Consider the following 17,108-nt stretch of genomic DNA (forward strand, 5'->3'; position numbering starts at 1 on the left):
AAGTGTGTTTGAGATGGCTAGGTTGGCACAGGATAGAACAGCATTTAGAGCTCTTGTACATAGGGTCGCTATGAGTCGCAAGTGACTCGATGGCACATAACAACAACAACAAAAAATACTTTACCCTCGGTCTGCAACAGGTAACCATTATCGCACTGATATTGATTAAACCATTAAAAAACGAGGAGCGGAAGCCACTTTCTATCAAGTCAACTCCAACTCAGGAGAATCCATGTGTTTCAGAGTAAACTATTCTGAAGGGGTTTCCATAGGGTTTTCAGTGACTGGGTTTTTTGAAAGTAGATCTTTAGGTCCTTCTTCCTAGCCACCTATGGGTGAACTTGAACCACCAACCTTACAGTTAGTTAGCCACAAAGCCATTCTCCCCATTTGCACCACCAAGGGCCTTGCATTGAATAACTGTCAATCATTTATTTGCAGGCCTGCAAAAGAGGCCTGATTTCCCAAGAGCATTTTTCCCTTCTCAAAAACAGGGACTGACTTGGATGGAGCCTTTCTCTTCATGCAGCCACTGTCTGATTATGGCACGTTTTGGTTCTGAACAGGCGCAACAGGCCAGGGGATAAAACCAAGCTGTGTGGGAGGCAGGAGGCTGGGGTAGTAAGTCTATGATGTGACTGGCCTGTGGCACATTGTTCAGGGTTGCATGCAAAGGTCTCTGGTCTCCACCCAGTAAATAGGCGTGCAGCTTTTCTGCTGGGCGTGCCCTGGGGAACAGGGCAGTTCTGAACAAAATCAAAGAGCCTGTTGGGACTTGCAGCAAAACCTTTCAAGGCCGTCTGAGATCAGGCGTGGGCATTCGCACTGTAACATTTCTGAAACTGGAGGAAGCAGGCAAGACCTGATCCACCCAGGGCAGCATGGTTTGTAGGGATGCAGGGCTTTCTGGCAAGTCTGGAGGGGAGAACTGAAAGGGAGGTGTGGAGAGGCCCAAGACACGTTCCTGTGAGGGCAGGCGATGGAGGCCTGAGTGGTGCGTGACTGGCAGTACCTCTTTGTAGAGCGGCACTGAACTTGGGCAGGGCTTGGACCAAAAACGGGAAGTGGCTGTTTGTTTTCTCTTGCCAATTATTGGTAAGCGCCCTAAACAAACAAGCTCGCAGGACTGTCCAGAAAGAGGTAAACGGCAAAATGATCCCACCCTTTCCCACTCAGGCCTTGCCAGGACTTTTCCCCCTTTGCCATGTGACCATTGGCTAGGAAAAGGCTGGATGCGATAAACTCTCCTGGGCATTCCCTCTGCCTCCAGTGCCAGGCAATTTTCATGCCAGCTCTGCAAATGGCAGAGTTCAGGGTTGTTTTTTTTTTTAATGATTAGCCATTAACTCAATAAAATAAGGCTCTCAACTCGGCGTCTCTCACAGAATTAGAACATCTCTGATTTGGGAAGCTCGAGACTGTTAATGTGCATATCAATTCCTTTTAAATGCCTGTAAATATGTATTCACCACATCTGCCAATTCAGAGTGTTTCAGGTGCAGAGACCCAATGAGAGCAATTACAGTAATCAAGCTGCGCGGTATTTGCATAGCATCTTTAACGTGCCAATCAACCACTCCAGGACGCTGTTTCCATAGATCTGGGGTGGGCCGAAGCCCCAGGGGATACCTCACGTGGTTCATGGGCCACCCGTGACATAATATGAATCTTCTAGAGTCATACCTTCTACATTGGTTTGAGCATATATTAATAGTAACTTGTTTTCAAATAAATGTGCTCTCAAGATAGGTTATCTCTCTCGCTACCTTGGAGTGGGGTCCTGACTCATTATGGCCCTTTTAGAAGACTAAGAAGCACAAGAGAGGAGACTGCCCATCTTTCTCTTCGGAGACACTGGTGGATTCTAACCACCAGATAAAGTGCCACCTTTGGATTAGCAGCACGACTCCCTGGGGCCTATCTACGCCAGTAGAGAGCAACATTTATTAAAAAAGGAAATGATCATCAACCTCACTCAGAGGAAACAAATGCAACTAAAATGAGACATAATAGTCAAACTTGTCAAAACAGAAAAAAATTAGCAAAGAGAAAAAAATTAGTTGGGTAAAAGGAGGCAAGGATTCTGAAGCTCCATCTAAACATATTTTGGACGTGTTGCAAGGAGGGATCAGTCCTTGGAGAGGGACGTCATGGGAGGGTTGAGGGACAGTGCAGGAGGGGAAGACCCTTAATGAGATGGATTGATTCAGTGATTGGGGTAATCGGGATGGGTGTGTTAGACACAATATGGTTGGCACAGGATTTAGGGCTGTTGTTGTACATAGGGTTGCTATGAGTCATAAGTGACTCGACAGCATGTAACAACAACAACAATAATCATAAATGCGAAATATCAGATAACAAAAAAGTGAGGAGTATTTGTGGTTACATCTGCAAAGACCCTATTTCAAAATAACATGATACTCTGAGGTCCTAGGACGGCATGAATTTTTGTTAGACAACTCAATTCAGTCCCCATAGCATTCTGTTTTGCCGGTCTCATGCACTTTACACTTTTATGGTGATTTGTATCAAACTCTGTCAGCTTTGTGTTAGATTTAGGGATGCCTTCAACCTCCCTTCACATGCCAAAATAAACCCCTCTACATAATCTCACATTTTTTCATGTTCTCCACTGGCTGAAATAGTAAAAGGAGATGGTCCTTGCTAATGACAGTGAATTGCTATTGTTGATTGCCATCGAGTCGAGCACGATCCATAGTGACCCTATGAACAAAAGGCCTGAAACCCCTCTACAACTACTGACATTTGTCAAAGTTCATAGAGTTTCTGGAGGCATGTTGTTTAGGAAGTAGATGCCACTCCTGATGAAACATACTGCTTTTCTCTCTATTATGGAAGGTGTCTTCTAGGGAGGCTGGTTCAGAGTACAAGGAACTAAACTTTGAAGTGGTCTGCGAAGAAGTTTGTTGTGCAGTGCCCTCAAGTTGACACTGACTCATAGTGATCCATGTGACAGCAGACCCACAGGGTTTTCTTGACTGTAGGGCACAGATTCCCAGGTCTTTCTCCCACAGAGCCACTGGTGGATTTGAACCACCATCCTTTCACTTAGCAGCCAAGCTTAACCATTGCCCCACCAGGGCTCATTGTGAAGGAGTTCAGTTGGGGAATATTAATATCCAACTTTTGTGAGTAAGAATTTTCATTAAAACTATAAGCTAAAGCGATCACTTTTCCCCCCTGAGTGGAAGGAAGCCAAAAAGACCCAACTATTTCTTAATGTGAACTGTAATTTAAAGCTAGACCCACGGGCTTTCAATAATACAGGCTAGTTGTAAATTATTAAAATGCTGGCTAGTATAAAGAATCTAGTAAAATGGTATGTTACACGATCTTACTATTCAGAAATAAACCCAGACACCCCAGTGTTGATTTGCTCTAACTCAGGGGGTACCCCCATCAGGTGTCTCAGTGCCCACCCGTCTTTCTCTCACACAGCTGCTGGAATACGCCAATATTTGAGTCAGCAGCGCAATTCCCTATGGACTACATCCCCAGAGCGCTTCAGAAATAGCTTATGTTACTGTTTTCAGGTCTTTCCTCCCAGTATTTTTAATAGTCTCATGCTGTATGTGTTTTGTGTCTTTTAAAAAAAATACTTAAAGCCTTTTTTTCCAGTGCTGCTGTTGTTGTTAAGTGCTATCGAGTCGTAGGTGACTCATAGCGACCCTATGAACGAAAGTGCTCAATAGTTGCGTGACCTTCATCCTTTTTTCCAGTAGCCTACATTAAATAACTGTCATGGCAGTTGTTACCAGTTGATGTTACTATCCCAGTGGAGGTGGGCACCAGGTTTCCTTGTAGTTGTTTGTTATGTGCCATCGAGTCACTTGCGACTCATAGTGACCCTATGTACAATAGGCCTAAACCCCGCTCTATCCTGAGCCAACCTTACTGTCTCAGTCACACCTACCCCCATTACTCTAGTCACGGAGTCAATCCATCTCATCCAGGGTCTTCCTCTCTCTCATCCAGTATGATAACATCTGGAGATCCTTAACAACATCTACTCCTCACTTATAAACATGGTTAGGTCACCAAGACCTGGTTATTATGCAAAAACTAGTGCTCTGGGGAAATGGATGGTGATTACATCATGACATAACAGCCGGATTACATCATTACACAGCTGCCAAACCACTGAGACTCGCAGCCCAGCCAGGTTGACCCATAAACTAATTATCATAGCCAGTGTTACTCTTGCCTCAGACATAGTGTTCATTTCCATCAAGTGTTAATGTGAAAAATAGTTTGTTTTTAAAAAAAAAAAAACAAACCACTATTGTTATGGGTCAGAAGCTGGACAATGACTAGGGATGATAGAAGGAGAATAGATGTTTTTGAGCTGTGATGCTAGAGAAGAGTACTGAATATATCATGGACTTCCAGGAGAACAGACAGGTTCATCCTAGAGAGGGTGAAACAAGGCTGCTCCTTGGAAGTCTTGCTTCATTCCATCCTCACACACAGGATTAACTTGTTATTTGTCCGCATTTCCCCACTTGACCTAGAGTGCAATCAACATGCGAGGGCCGGGCCGGCACCGCTGCCTCCTCCTTTAAGCCCCGTCCCTCACCTTCTACCTCCACTTCCACCCCACAAACAAGCGCCCAACACCACAAAGCTCACCCAGTGCCAGTACTTGCATGCCACCAGCCTTCAGTAAATATTTATTCCTTCATTGACTGGTTGTCCAAATATCCAAATCCTTTAATAAGCCCTAGTTTCTTTCCTAAGAGTACAAGTGGATATCCCATGGCAGACAGCCACACTTTGTAAATAGGAAGTCAAGTTTTCTAGAATATATGAACTGCTTGAGAATGGGACTCTTCACCATAAATGTGTATTACACATTTTTCATTTCTCAACCAGCTAAAATTAAAAAGAGATGTTTGGCAGAATCAGTAAACTTTACACTTGTAAATTTATAACTTTACATTTGCCTTTACAAATCTTCATTTTTAAGTTATGTTATATTGCAGCTTCTTGATTCCATAATTCCACAGAACTGAGTTCAAATACTTAATAGAATTTTTAGGTTATCTTTTGGGGATTATAACATCTTCTACGCTGTCTTGTCTCAAAACTAGACTTCTAAATAAGATATTTTAACCATATTATAAATAATTTCACCTATCTACAGTAAGATAGTTTAACAATACTGATGTTTTAAGAAATCCATTCTTACTCTATGTTAAGTACTCAAATAGGATGTCTCCTGAGGCACCTCATTTCAGGAAGGCTCAGGGTAGAACATTGAAAGTATTTGACTATTAGCTCAAAGCTTGGTGGTTCAAACCCACCTGGAGGTGCCTAAGGGAAGTACCTTACAAGAAATAGATTCAGTTGCAACTAGTACTTTTCATTTGTTTATCCTTTTAAAAATAGAATTATAATTCTATAATAGCCAGTCAACAGCCAGCAAATTATAAATTAAAATGAGCCCATAATTCATTGCACCTAAAAATTATATTTTCTGTTAGAAAAAGCCCACTGCCGTAAAGGCCCATCTTTTTCCCCAGGCATTGCAAGTGATTCAAACCACCGATCTTTTGGTTAATAGAGCAATACAGTATGCACGTAAAAGCCATGGTAAATTCTAACATACATACCTTTGCAATTAAATTCTTTCACTTACCGTTTCAAAGCCTCGATGTGGATGATCAGGAAATCCAGCTGGTTTAGCACCTTTAAATTCATCCAACAGCAAAAATGGGTCCAGAGTTTTCAACTGAAATAAAAAGAAAATTTGGCAGATTAGACATACCTTTTATACCACACCTGTTACTGTTGTGTGATAAGGTAAAATTGCCCCACAGAGTCACCTTGACTAACATTTATTATTAATACTAACGCAGGTATTTCTCCACTGGGAGTTTGAACTTCCAACATTTCAGTTAGCAGTCAAATGATTAATCAGTGTGCAACCAGGTGGCCTGGAGGGGCCTATGCCTCAGGGCTCCTTGGCTTTGGCTTTGTACTTGTTGTGATTGGGCACCTTCTGGTCAGCTTCTTCCTCTGACATTGAGAGGAAACACCACCTGGTCCTGCCCGGCCTCACAATCACCGCTGCGTCTGTGCCCGTTGTTGTGAGCAGTGTGTCAGTCCACCCTGTTGAGGGCTGACCCTCAGCCCTTCCTGATAATGCACCCAAAACATGAAACTTGGTCGTGCTGTCTTTGCCTCTAAGGAGCATTCAGACGTGGAGACTTTGGGAAGTCCACGCGCTGGATTACTGCAGAGCTGCTAAAATATGCTCACCAAGAACTTATGACATGAGAAGTGCTGTGCTATGCTAGCATGTTCAGTAATTTTTAAAACTCAGACTAGCTGAGACTAGAGGACTCCTTGAGGCCACTGCCCTGAGGTATTCTTTAAACTGTCCCCTGAGATGACCCTTCAGTGAAATAACACACATTAATAATTCAGGGGCGCAGTGCTTCATTGAAAAACCACCTTTCTTTGATGGTACACATGCAAAAAAGAATTTTAAAAAAAGAAAAACTGCCTTTCTTAGGCCAAAATGTCAACAGTAACTTCAGTGCAAAGATGAGAATACAAGTGGACCAGGGAAATTAGAGTCTTTGAAACAGAACAACCAGAAAGCAATAAAAGAGAATGTTTGCCATGTTGTGGAAAATGCAACGTCACTAAACAATGTGTGTAGAAATACTCGAAGGGGGACCTAATCTGCTATGTAAATTTGCAGGGCAAGTGCAACAAAATGTTATCTTTTTTTTTAAAAAAAAAAAATCAGGTTACAAAACTGTTTATTCTCCATAATCCCCATGATGTAAAATATACCTAGATACAGAGACAAAAGAAAACACCCACTGTCTCTATGGTGATTAATCTGGTATGACTGGGCTGGAGAATGATTCTTATCAACTCCATTCTTCCTGAGGGCAGAGGCGCACTGGGGACATAGGAAATTATTAGACTCTGGGGGGCTATAAAACATAGGTCTTCAGCCAAGATAATTAACTGGAGCCAGGTGGATTGACACAGTGACTGCAGCAATGGGCCTGAGTGTGTCAGACATTGTGAGGTCGGCACAGGATAGAACAGGGTTCAGACCTGTTGTTCACAGGGTCACTATGAGTCCTACTCGGCAACACCTAACAACAACAACATGGGGAGGGAGGTGCACTTGGAAGGGAGAAAAATAACCCCTTCATCTTCACTAGCCTCCTAGCAGGAATTTTACAAACATTTCCTTCCATTAGGAGCATAGTCAACAAAAAGTACAGCAAACCGCTAATGCCTGTGACTCCGGCACCGGAAGGAATCAAAGATGTTTTGACTCTGTCGAAAGACAGTCATTGCAAGACTGTGGAGATAGCGTTCACGCTTCCCATGGTTTGAGTTTTGAACATAAAATAACTAGATGAAAAACTTTCCCCTTATTCTGTTAGCTCTATTTCAGTATAAAGTTTTTCCTCGACAGTCCCCTGGATTTCATTTTCTGCATTGAAAATGTTATTCTACTCAGAGCAGGAGTGGCATCCACTTCCTAAATAACATGCCTCCAGAAACTCGATGAACTTTGATAAATGTCGATTGTTGTAGAGGGCCTCTTTTTCAGAGGGTCACTATGAGTCGTGCTCAACTCGAAGGCAATCAACAACAACAACACATGCAGAATGGATAAGTTTCATCACATCACCAAAAGAAGGGATCATAAGAAATGCACACACGCACACACGCGTGCGCACGCAAAAACACATTAAAGAACCCCTCAGCAGATGTGTCCCCAACAATGGGTCCATTTAAAGTATTAGCTACCCATGGCAAACAGCGACAGCTTTACTGGCAGGTGGCAATGTCCTGTCAGTGATGTGACCTAGCAGAATATGACACCTCATCCACCTGCCTCCCCCCAGTGTCCAAGGTGCACCGAGCCTTTGCACTAATCCTCTGTGTGTGTCCTTTGGAAAGCGATGTTTGATGGACCTCTAGAGACATAATCAGGTAAACAGGAAGCTAGTGGTGTGAAGAGAAATGAGAAGGGCCCAGCTGTGGGAGGCCTCTTGGGGTTGTTGTGGAGATGGGGTGACTGTTCTCTCTCTGCTTTGGAAGTCACGCAGCAGGGCCAAACTTGTGAGGAAAGTCAGGAGTTTTTAAAGCCCAATCAATCACTTTTAAATATTTGGGTGTTTGGTTTGGTTTGGTTTGGTTTGTTTTTGGGAGAAATGACCTTTATGGAATAGGTGGTATAAAGCGGAGATCTAGTAATCAAGCCCTTTGAGAGAATGTAACAGTGAGATGAGAGACAAGCCACCTCACTCACATCTGAAAGGGCAATCCATTTCCCTACTGCATCTCCCAGGAGCCGTGGTAGTACAGAGGTTGAGCACTTGGCTGCTGACTGGAAGGCAGGGGTTTAGATTCGCCATCCCTTCCACAGGACAAAGGTGAGGCAGGCCACTTCCTTCCTGAAGGAAGGCTGCTGTCATTAGGTGCCTTCAGTGGATTTCAACTCATAGCGACCCTACAAACAGTGGACCAGAGAGCTGCCCTGTTTATCCTGTGCCATCCTCCTGATGTCCGAGCTACTGTGTCATTCCATCTTTTTGTGTGTGTGTGTGTGTGTGTGTGTGTGTCATTCCATCTTGTTGAGGGGCCTCCTCTCTTTCTCTGACCCCCCGCCTTTCCTAGCATGATGTCCCTCTCCAAGGACGGGTCCCTCCTGACAACATGCCCAAAGGATGTGAGACCAGCTTTCACTGTCCTTGACTCTAGGAAACAGTCTGGGGCCGCACTTCTTCCTGTTTGATTTTCTTTAATTTTATTTTTATTTTATTATTTTTTGTGTGTGTGTACCGTCAAATCAGATCTGACGGGTACAGGAAGAGGATATTGCCCCTCCTCCTCCAGCAGAGCACCTGGTGGACTTGAACCACGTGCCTCTGGGATTGCAGTGCAGCTTTTTGCCACTAGGCCACCAGAGCTCCCTTCCTCCTGTTTGATTTTTAACTGCTCCCGGTGTACTCAGTACTCTTCGCCAACCCCACATAACCCGCCCCCCATTCTTCTCTGATCTTATTCATTGCCCAGCAGCCTTGGGAAGCATAGCGGACAGTCCTACCCTGTCCTATGTCTGAATCAGTAACACAATAACAACAAAAGCAATGCATCTTCTTTTGTTCAAATACGTTTTTCTGGAATCCAGTATGGTGCCATCTCTGTACTTCTAGGACTCTGGTCGCCATTAGTCATCCTCAGCTTGTGCAATCAGTTCAGTCACTAACAGGAAAGTTGAGTTCAAACCCACCCAGTGGCAGATGATGTGAGGCAGCTTTATCTCTAGGACCTGAGGCTGCTATGAGTCAACGTTGACTTGGGGTATATTTTCCATTCAGATAGCCTTTCGTCCATGGAGAATTTCTTTCCCATTGGTCCCAAGGTTCAAATGGGGGAAAAAAGTTCTCTAACAACAACAGCATTACTGAAAGACGTGTGCTTGGCCAAAACCAAGCGCCCTCTCAGGGCTCTGCCAGCCTCTGCTCCCCAGGGCTTTACCGGGTTGGGTCTCTGATTCCAAAATCTCAGCCATGTTGGACCGACCAGCCAGGGCTGGAGACCAAACCCAGCCAAGTTAGCCCATCTCTCTCCTGGGGATGTGGAATTGGAACCCACAGTTCCTCCTTGGTGCTTTAAGCTGTGGGTGGGCCAATCTGGAGACTAGCAGAGAGCAGGTGGTCCTGGAACAGGTGGAGGGCAGAGACACCCCCTCCCCCAACACTTTTCCCATGAAGCTCGGCTGCACTTCAGCCCAGAAGCCCATCATTCACACTCCAGAAACCCCATCTAAGCCTGAGGCTGGTCTCTGTGCGGTTCCACTCGCTCAGTTCTGAGTTCGCCCCTGTAGCACCCCGAGGAGCAGCTCAGGACCGCCGGGGTCCTCTCATCCCAACTCACCTTCAGCGTCCTCCAGACCCTGCCAGGAAGAAAGTATGAAACAGCCCCTCCTCATCCCCCCATGCAGCATACCTCAGGTCTGCCGATGCTCCTGTGGACCCGCGCTCCGACCCCTTCCGACTGCTCCCGGCTGGGCACCGACAGGGTAACCTTCTTGGAAGAGCTCATGACGAAGGCTTTGCTGACACAACGTCTGGATGCTGAGCTGTTAGAGGGCAGAGTGGGCACAACAACAGCAACAACAAAAGAGACATCAGAAAGGGGAGGGTACTTCACCAAAGAAGACATTCAGATGGCCAACAAGCACATGAAGAAATGTTCAAAATCCCTACCTCTAAGAGAGACGCAAATCAAAACAACTATGAGGTATCATCTCACCCCAGTTAGAATAGCAAAATTTAACAGAACAGCAAGCAACAAATGCTGGTGAGGTTGTGGAGAAACTGGAACCCTTATTAACTGTTGGGAGTGTAAAATGGTGCAACCACTGTGGAAGGTGTTAAGGCACTTTCTCAAAAAGTTGCAAATAGAGATATAATACTGACCTCGGGGTTGGGGGAAGACTGAGAAAGATGGGTTCAATAATGTATACTACATTGAAACAGATGAGGGAGAAAACTGTTTAAAAGGGATAGGTGATTAGGCATTTTTGTCATGACAGGAGTCCAGAGCGAAGGCTGCATAGTGGAGTGGACCTGGGGGGAAGGATTGTAAAACAATGAAAGAATTCTTCTTTTACTTTTCCAAGAGGGTAGTGTACTAGGGGGGAGGGTTGGGAGGGGAGAAAAGTGCAACAATGAATGAATGGAAATTCAAAGTCTCTGTAAATTTTCATTGAAATTAATAATTTAAAAGAAAATAAAGGGGAGGCATCCAAGAACTGAAAAATCAGGCTAAGCCTCTCATTGTACCATCTACAGTTCCTTGAATGTTTCCTGTGAAGAGGGTCCTGAGCTCAGATGACAATGACAGAGAACACGTCAGTCCTTCCAAGGGGTCAGGTGTCCCAGGGGCCTTTACAGTTGTGTCTCCGGCAATTGTACAGCCTTCTCAATCAAGGTCTGGTAGCAACAGTCCTGTTTACTACCAACCTCCATGGAGCACGCTCTTAGCCTCGCTCAGGGACCTACCAAGAGCCCCTCGCCATCCCTCAACCCCCACTGGTTATCCAGTGACTCTGAGAGATGTGGGGGTTCCGATAGACACGAAATAGAGAAAAAGCAAATGGAGCATGGCTCTCATTGAACAAAGACCCACCCCAATACTGTCAATTAGATTGCAACTCATGGGGACCCCATTAGGCAAAGCAGAATTGCCCCATAGGGTTCCCAAAGCTGCCGTCTTGAGCAGACTGCATCATCTTTCCGAGTGGGATGGTAGGTTCAAACCACCAATCTTAGGTTTAAGCACTTAAGCACTACATGTTTTCCATGGCCCTCACTGGGGCATGCCATAGATCTGGGTGTTGAAAACAATCCTTGCGAGTCATGCAAGTCAAAGATTCATCTATCCTTGAAGTCCAAGGCCTATTTTTCTGGAAGGGACTCGGCTTTCTCCTGAAGCTCTCTAGCGTGTGGGCAACACAGGGGAAGCCACGCTTGGCAGTGCATCGCTCCTTGAGGACTCAGCCACAGCCCAGGCCCACTACTTAAGAGGGTTTCCACTGGGGAGTCTTTATTTTATTTTATTTTTTTGTGTGTGTACCATCAAATTGGATCTGACAGGTACAGGAGGAGATTGCCCCTTTTTCTCCAGCAGAGCATCTGGTGGATTCGAACCGCGTACCTCTGGGATTGCTCCACTGGGAAGTCTTAAGTAGAATATCACAGAACAGGTGCAATGCTTTTCCCATCTCAAAGGTTTGCAGAGTCCGTGGGGTCGATCTAGGGGGTTCAGTTAAAATGTGTTTGGCTGCAAACCAAAAAGTTCATGGTTCAAGTTGAACAAGACAATCCCGGTGGTTTACTCCGGGGGAGGGGGGGAAAGTCAGCCATTGAAAACTGTTAATGGGTGTCTACTCGGACACACACAAGGAAGACCATCTCATCTCCCCTTCAAATGGCATCTAGCCAGCGCCTTCAAAAATGCTTGCTGAGACCCAGAGAGGGGCTTGGAGCAGCACCCGCAAGAGCCAGCCAAGGCCAGGGTTGCATGGCAGCATCACCATATACGAACTGTGGAGTCCGAGATCACTTGCTAAGCTGCTCTGTGCCTCCATTTTCCCCATCTGTAAAATGGGGGCCACTGCACTGACAGTCTCAAAAGACGTGAATGTTAATTAACTGGTTGGACGTGCAGCAAGGAAAACCTATTCCTTGGAAAGGGACATCATGCTTGGAAAGGTGGAGGGTCAGTGAAAGAGATGAATTGGCCCAGTGACTGCAGCAATGGGCTCCAGTGTGTCAGAGATGATGAAGATGGCACAGGATAGGACAGGGTTCTGATCTAATAACAATAACTACTCCACTATCCACCAAGGCGTAGCCTAAAAATAGGCAACTTGGCGAAGGTTAACACATGGTTGCCAAATTGAAAGCCTGGCTTATTTGAACCCACTCTTTGGCTCAGCGAGAGAAAGAGCTGGCGATCTACTTTTTCCGACTCTGCCTTCCCTCGGATTTACTGCAGCTGTGGCTCATTACAGGCGGAAGTGCCCATCTTTCTCCCACCAATCGATTGGTGGATTCAAACCACCAACCTGTTGGTTAGCAACCAGATACACCACTAGGGCCTAGGAAACTCTGTGAGATAGTTCTCCTCTGTCATTTGGGGTCACTGAGTCGGAGTCAACTTCAGGGTACCCAACCACACAGCTGTGTTTTGAGGATGGAACCCAGAGCACAAAAATGGGCTTATTACTCAAAGCGGGGCAGACGTGTCATCACCTCCACAGAAGCGTCTAAAATCTATCTACTCCCACATGGACTCTCCGTGGGTCCTTCCTGCATCCTACAAGCCCACGCTCTGCGCTAAGTCACCGGGTGCCTCCGTGCCCTGCAGGAGGCAAGCCCCCCTCCATCTTCCCGCACTGCACCTCGCACCCCCTCTCTGCGAGTGACCCCCGGGCTGGGGAGAGCCTACACCCTGCCCCCCCCCCACACACACACAGAGCCCGAGCGCGCGGTACTCACGGCGGGCGGCGGGCGACCGTGCAGCCTGCAGGAGGAGTGAGGGTGCAGGCGGGGCGCGGGAAGCTGCGGACGGGGAGAGGCAGGGCTGAGGCCGGTGCCTCCTCACCGTGACTCAGCGCTTCCCAGTGGCGGCGGGAGGCAGAAGCTGCCGGATTTGGGGGCCTGGGCCGGGGCGGCCACTCCCAGCCTCTCTGCCTTCCCTACCGAGAGCACTCCCTCCAGGCGCAGGGTGGAGGGCGGGGAAGGGAGGCTAAGACAGGCCGGAGGGACCCCTGGGAAACATGGCTTTAACTGGCGTCTACTTGTCTCCTAAGGAGCCCTCAGGCACAGTGGTTAAGCCCTTAGCTCCTGTGTGGAAAAATGGGTGTTTGGTTTAAACCCACCCGGGGTGAGGGGCTCAAGGGAGTGGATGCTCAGCTGGAGAAAGAGCTAGTGAGCTCCTCCTCAAAGGATTATTGTTGTTAAGACTCCTACTCACAGTCACCCTGCGAACAATGGTTCTGAACCCTGTCCTGTCCTGTGCCATTCTCATCACCCCGGAACTGCTCGAGCCCACCTGACGGGCACTGTGTCATTCCATCTGGTTGAGGGTCTTCCTCTCTTTTGCTGACCCTCCACCTTTCTGAGCATGATGTCTCCTTCCAAGGACTAGGCCTTCCTGGCAACATGTCCAAGGTATGAGAGCGGAAGCTTTGCCGTCCATGCCTCTCAGGAGCACGCTGGCTGCTCAGCACACTTTCTCCAAGACGCACCTGTTCTGACCCACAGCGCAGTAGACGCGATGGAAACAGATATTAAAGAGAAGGTACACTCCAGTGGGGACACATTTGGTTAAGAGCTTCCACGTTGTCAGGGTGCCTTGGGCAGGCATTGAGAGTTCCCAGAGAGGTGGGAGGAGCCAGGGGGACGAGTTCATCACTGGGGTTGTCACCCCAGGCAGATAGAGTTTCGGGTATCTGTTTTCTCAACAATGAAATGAAAGACAATGGAGCCTCTGAAACAGGAGTCCGTAAACTTAGTCAAGTGGCATTTCTGGACTTTGTGGGCCATGGGGTCTCCATCCAGACGACTCTGGTCTTCTTCAACCTTTGTGGCAACAGATAATACATAAATAAATGGGAGGGAACAGTGTTCCAATAAAACTTTTATGGCAACTAAAGCGATCATCTCATGTGACTTTCATTCCTCTTTTCCTCACCCTCCTCCTGCCCAGTTCAAGACGAGAAAGCCATTTTTAGCCCCCAAGCTGTAGAAAGAATGGGCAGTGAGTGGTCCAGATTCGGCTGCAGATCCCTCTTCCTAAAGACAAAGTAGCCCTGGTGGCACATTGATTGAGCTCTAGGCTGCTAGCCGAAAGGTGAGTGGAGAAAGGCGTAGCAGTCAGCTTCCATAACGAATTACAGCCCCAGAAACCCTATAGGCTGTTCTGCTCTCTCCTACAGGGTTACTATGGGCTGGAGTTGACTTCGCCACAGCAGACGTCATCACTCAGTGTTGTTGAGTGGGAACTGATCGAGTGGACTGGCCTTTGGGTTAGCAGTGCACCTATTCACTATGCCACTAGAGGCACAAGAACCCTTCTCAGGATGCCTCATGCAGGTGGGGCTCAAATTCACTCTCCCCTCCATCCAGGTTGCAAGCCAGTAAACCTCTGTGGAAAGAGACAGCCCATAGCAAGTGATGGAAAAGACCATGCATGGCTTGAAGCAGGCATACCTTAGTCTTCAAACTGACATCATTGCTCCTCAGTAATTTGGAGAGGTCCATGACAAAGGATATGCCCAATGCAGTACATCTCCCGATCTGCTGGACTGCTGGTGGTGTGAATTGTGGATCGTGGATCCAAGTAAGATGAAATCATTGGTTTTTCTCCATATATCATGTTCCCATATATTATGTCTTTTCTCCATCTATCATGATATTTCATTGTTGTTGTTGTTGTACATTATGCTACCAAGCCCAAGGTGGATGATTTTAATCTGCAGCCCTCAGGCCTGGTTCAAATTGGTTTTCTGTTAAATATTCTTCTAGGTGGTAAAGCACTGGTCTGTGCATTGCTGTATGGAGGTACCTCATGGGTACTGTGACACTGATGTGTCAAATGTGATCATGGTTACCCATGGTGGACAGTGTTTGGTGGAGCTCCCTGATTAAAACAGGCTTGGAAGCAGGAGTGGCATCCACTTCCAAAATAGCTTGCCTCCAGAAACTCTATAAACAGTGCTCAGGCCTCTCGTTCATTGGGTCACTGTGAGTCTTCTATGACTCGATGGCACCTAACAACAACAACAACATTCATGATATTGCTTTTGGCCCAGTGGTGAGGATTTTTGTCTTCTTGATGTTGAGATGCAAGCATTTCAAATCTTCCTCACTTTCAGCAAGCTAGGTTATCTTAAAATAGAGTTATGGTATCGGGGAAAAGGTACTGAAAAAAAAAAAAACACACAATTCCAATTCTACTCCACAAAACTAGAGGTGAAAGAGAAGTTCTATTTCAACCAGAAAGATCTGCACAGTGGCCAGTCTGCCAGAGTTTATAAGAATCCAGAAGGAATTTGAAAAGCTTCATGGATACAGCCCAACCCACTTCACCTTTGGAAGATAAAATGGCTCATTTGCTAGGGCCTTCAAAGAAGGATCCTTCTGGGAAACTGGGGCTTTGGGGTGATGGTCCTTGATGACTATCCCTTTAAGGAAACCTGGACTTGAAGAAACAGCCTTGATTGACACAACCTTTCAAAGAGGCCTAGAAAGAATTTGTGATGATAAATTGTCTGCGGTGAACTCTGAAGAGCCTTTACCCTTTCTCCGAGCAAGTCGTCTGTGTACGTCTTGACACATCTCATCATCATCATCATTATGTCTGCAACTGTCCCCAAGTAAACAGGAATTCGAACTCACATTTCACAGTTTTCAGTCTGTATTTCTGCATATCATCTGAGCAAAATGTTCACCTTGCCTGGTGAGAAACTCAAACTTTTCTCCTTCCTCCCCATAATCTACCTGGGATTATGACCCAGAATAAAGGTCCATGGGCGGGGTGAGAGGGGCACATTCAACAGCTAACTCAAAGGCTGGCTGTCTGAACACATCAAGGGGTACTGAGGAAGAAAAGCCTGGCAGCCTGATCCATAAAGATCGTGTCACTGTTATTGCTGGCAACCCCATGTCTGCAGAGAGGAGCTGCTCTGTGGGGCTTTCCAGGCTGTGACCCTTCCACAGTAGATTACCTGGCCCCTCTCAGTGTGAACCCCTAGACCTTAAGCTTAATCATTGTACGACCTGGAGACTTCTTCGGTAAAGGTCACAACAGAAGTGGTGTTAGTTGCCATTAGTCAATTTCGAGTTACAGGTTACGAGCAGAGCGGTCGGTGTCTCATAGGTTTTCTTGACTGTAATCTTCAGAGCAGTAGATCCCAGGACGCGTCCACACGACCAAACTTGCCCTCGGTCTAAAACAAACCTGCAGCCGTCAAGCCAGCCTTACCTCATAAAGACCCCAACACCAAAAACATTTTGCTTGGACAGGTTTCACTTTTAGGATGAGAGAAATTGGCCCCATCCATCGACCTTTGACCTCTTCCCGCCATCATTTGACATTGGGGTGAAGATGGTGAGCAGGCCCCTGAATATATGATAAAAACAAACTAAAAACCAGGCCTGTGGCCTTTGAGTCGATCACCATTCATGTTGACCCCTTGGGGTCAGAGTAGGTTAGGTTCTGACATATTGGAAGCAGATGGCCAGGCCTTTCTTCTGAGGTACATTAGAGCTCTGGCCTTCTAGTTATTAGAGGAGCACTTATCCATTTATACCACCCATGGACTCAGTGGATACATGATGGACCATGATATAGATGCTGTGTAGATAGACCATTGGTTGCCTTTGGAATTCTGAGAAACATAAAGCTCAAAGCTTGTAGGACAGCGAACAAAGCTCTTGTCAATTGACTCCTTCTGCAAGTAATCAGAAATCATTTCTTGCAGATATGTCAGCTCTGGATACTTAGCCTCCCAGCTGCTGTTCCTT

At 46.4% G+C, this 17,108-nt stretch overlaps 1 protein-coding gene across 1 annotated transcript in view; it reads right to left on the reverse strand.

Moving 5' to 3' along the window:
- PIR (pirin (iron-binding nuclear protein)) overlaps window positions 1-12,211 on the reverse strand; it is a 113,633-nt gene extending 101,422 nt beyond the window's left edge. Inside the window, exons 1-3 of the mRNA XM_006892393.1 lie at window positions 12,200-12,211; window positions 10,018-10,121; window positions 5,663-5,755 (exon numbers count right to left, since the gene is read on the reverse strand). Of these exons, the coding sequence (XP_006892455.1) occupies window positions 5,663-5,755; window positions 10,018-10,113 (189 nt within the window). The 5' untranslated portion in view covers window positions 10,114-10,121; window positions 12,200-12,211. The remainder of the gene's footprint in view (window positions 1-5,662; window positions 5,756-10,017; window positions 10,122-12,199) is intronic.
- Between the last annotated feature and the right edge of the window lie 4,897 nt (window positions 12,212-17,108).

Source organism: Elephantulus edwardii, unplaced genomic scaffold (assembly GCF_000299155.1).
Source record: "Elephantulus edwardii isolate Elephantulus edwardi_28Jun2011 unplaced genomic scaffold, EleEdw1.0 scaffold00115, whole genome shotgun sequence".
NCBI classification, from domain to species: domain Eukaryota; kingdom Metazoa; phylum Chordata; class Mammalia; order Macroscelidea; family Macroscelididae; genus Elephantulus; species Elephantulus edwardii.